The sequence below is a fragment of the Gekko japonicus genome, unplaced genomic scaffold (genome assembly GCF_001447785.1).
Source record: "Gekko japonicus isolate JY-2015 unplaced genomic scaffold, Gekko_japonicus_V1.1 scaffold5943, whole genome shotgun sequence".
NCBI lineage: Eukaryota > Metazoa > Chordata > Lepidosauria > Squamata > Gekkonidae > Gekko > Gekko japonicus.
The window spans coordinates 31,396-32,236 of NW_015174431.1; the positions used below are offsets into that span (position 1 = coordinate 31,396).

General features: G+C 53.3%; 1 protein-coding gene across 1 annotated transcript in view; it reads left to right on the forward strand.

Moving 5' to 3' along the window:
- NEIL1 (nei like DNA glycosylase 1) overlaps positions 1 to 841 on the forward strand; it is a gene marked incomplete at its 3' end in the record, with an annotated part of 9,299 nt that overhangs the window by 1,956 nt on the left and 6,502 nt on the right. The window contains exon 2 of the mRNA XM_015424385.1: positions 18 to 434. Coding sequence (XP_015279871.1) covers positions 18 to 434 — 417 coding nt within the window. The remainder of the gene's footprint in view (positions 1 to 17; positions 435 to 841) is intronic.

Below are 841 nucleotides of genomic sequence, written 5' to 3' on the forward strand. Positions count from 1 at the left end.
GAGCGTTTCTAACCCAGCCGGTACATCAACGACACGTGCGATGGGGTCACTTTCTCAGGACGCGTGGAGAAGTCGCAGGTGAGCAAGAATTCAGAAGTGCCCTTTGAGAGTGAGGAATACCTGATCTCCGCCACGTCACGGGGCAAAGAGTTCAAGCTGACGCTTACGCCAGTCAAACAGGAACATTCGCCCCCTAACAAAGGAGAGGCCCAGAAACCAATGGATGTCATCTTCCGGTTTGGGATGTCGGGCAGCTTCAAGATGACGCTGGCGTCTGAGATCCCCAAGCATGCCCATTTGCGCTTCTACACCAAGGAGAGCCCGCCCCGAGCTCTCTGCTTCGTGGATTACCGGCGCTTCGGCAGGTGGGAAGTGGACGGCTCGTGGCAACCCGACCGTGGACCGTGTGTGATGCTGGAATATGAGAAATTCAGGTGAGGAATATCAGAGCCTTCCGTATGCCGAGCACTGGATCACCTGACGGTACGGATCGTCCCCGTTGTGCGGTGGTTAGTAGAAAAAGCCCAGCAGGAACTCATTAGCATAATAGGCCACACCCAACACCAGAAACTCATTGGCATATTAGGCCACGCCCCTGCCAGCACAGCTCATTAGCCCATTAGGACGAACCCCCATGTTACCAGAAGTGTGCTCATCCAGCCACACCCACCTTTTGCTTCTTATTCTGTTTACCTTGTTTGTGGTAAAAACCCAGGGCCTTTTTTTGTAGCAGGAACTCCTTTGCATGTTAGGCCACACACCCCTAATGTAGCCAATCCTAATGCGTTTCTGCTGTTGGGTGTGGCCTATTATGCTAATAAGTTCCTGCTAGGCGTGGCCA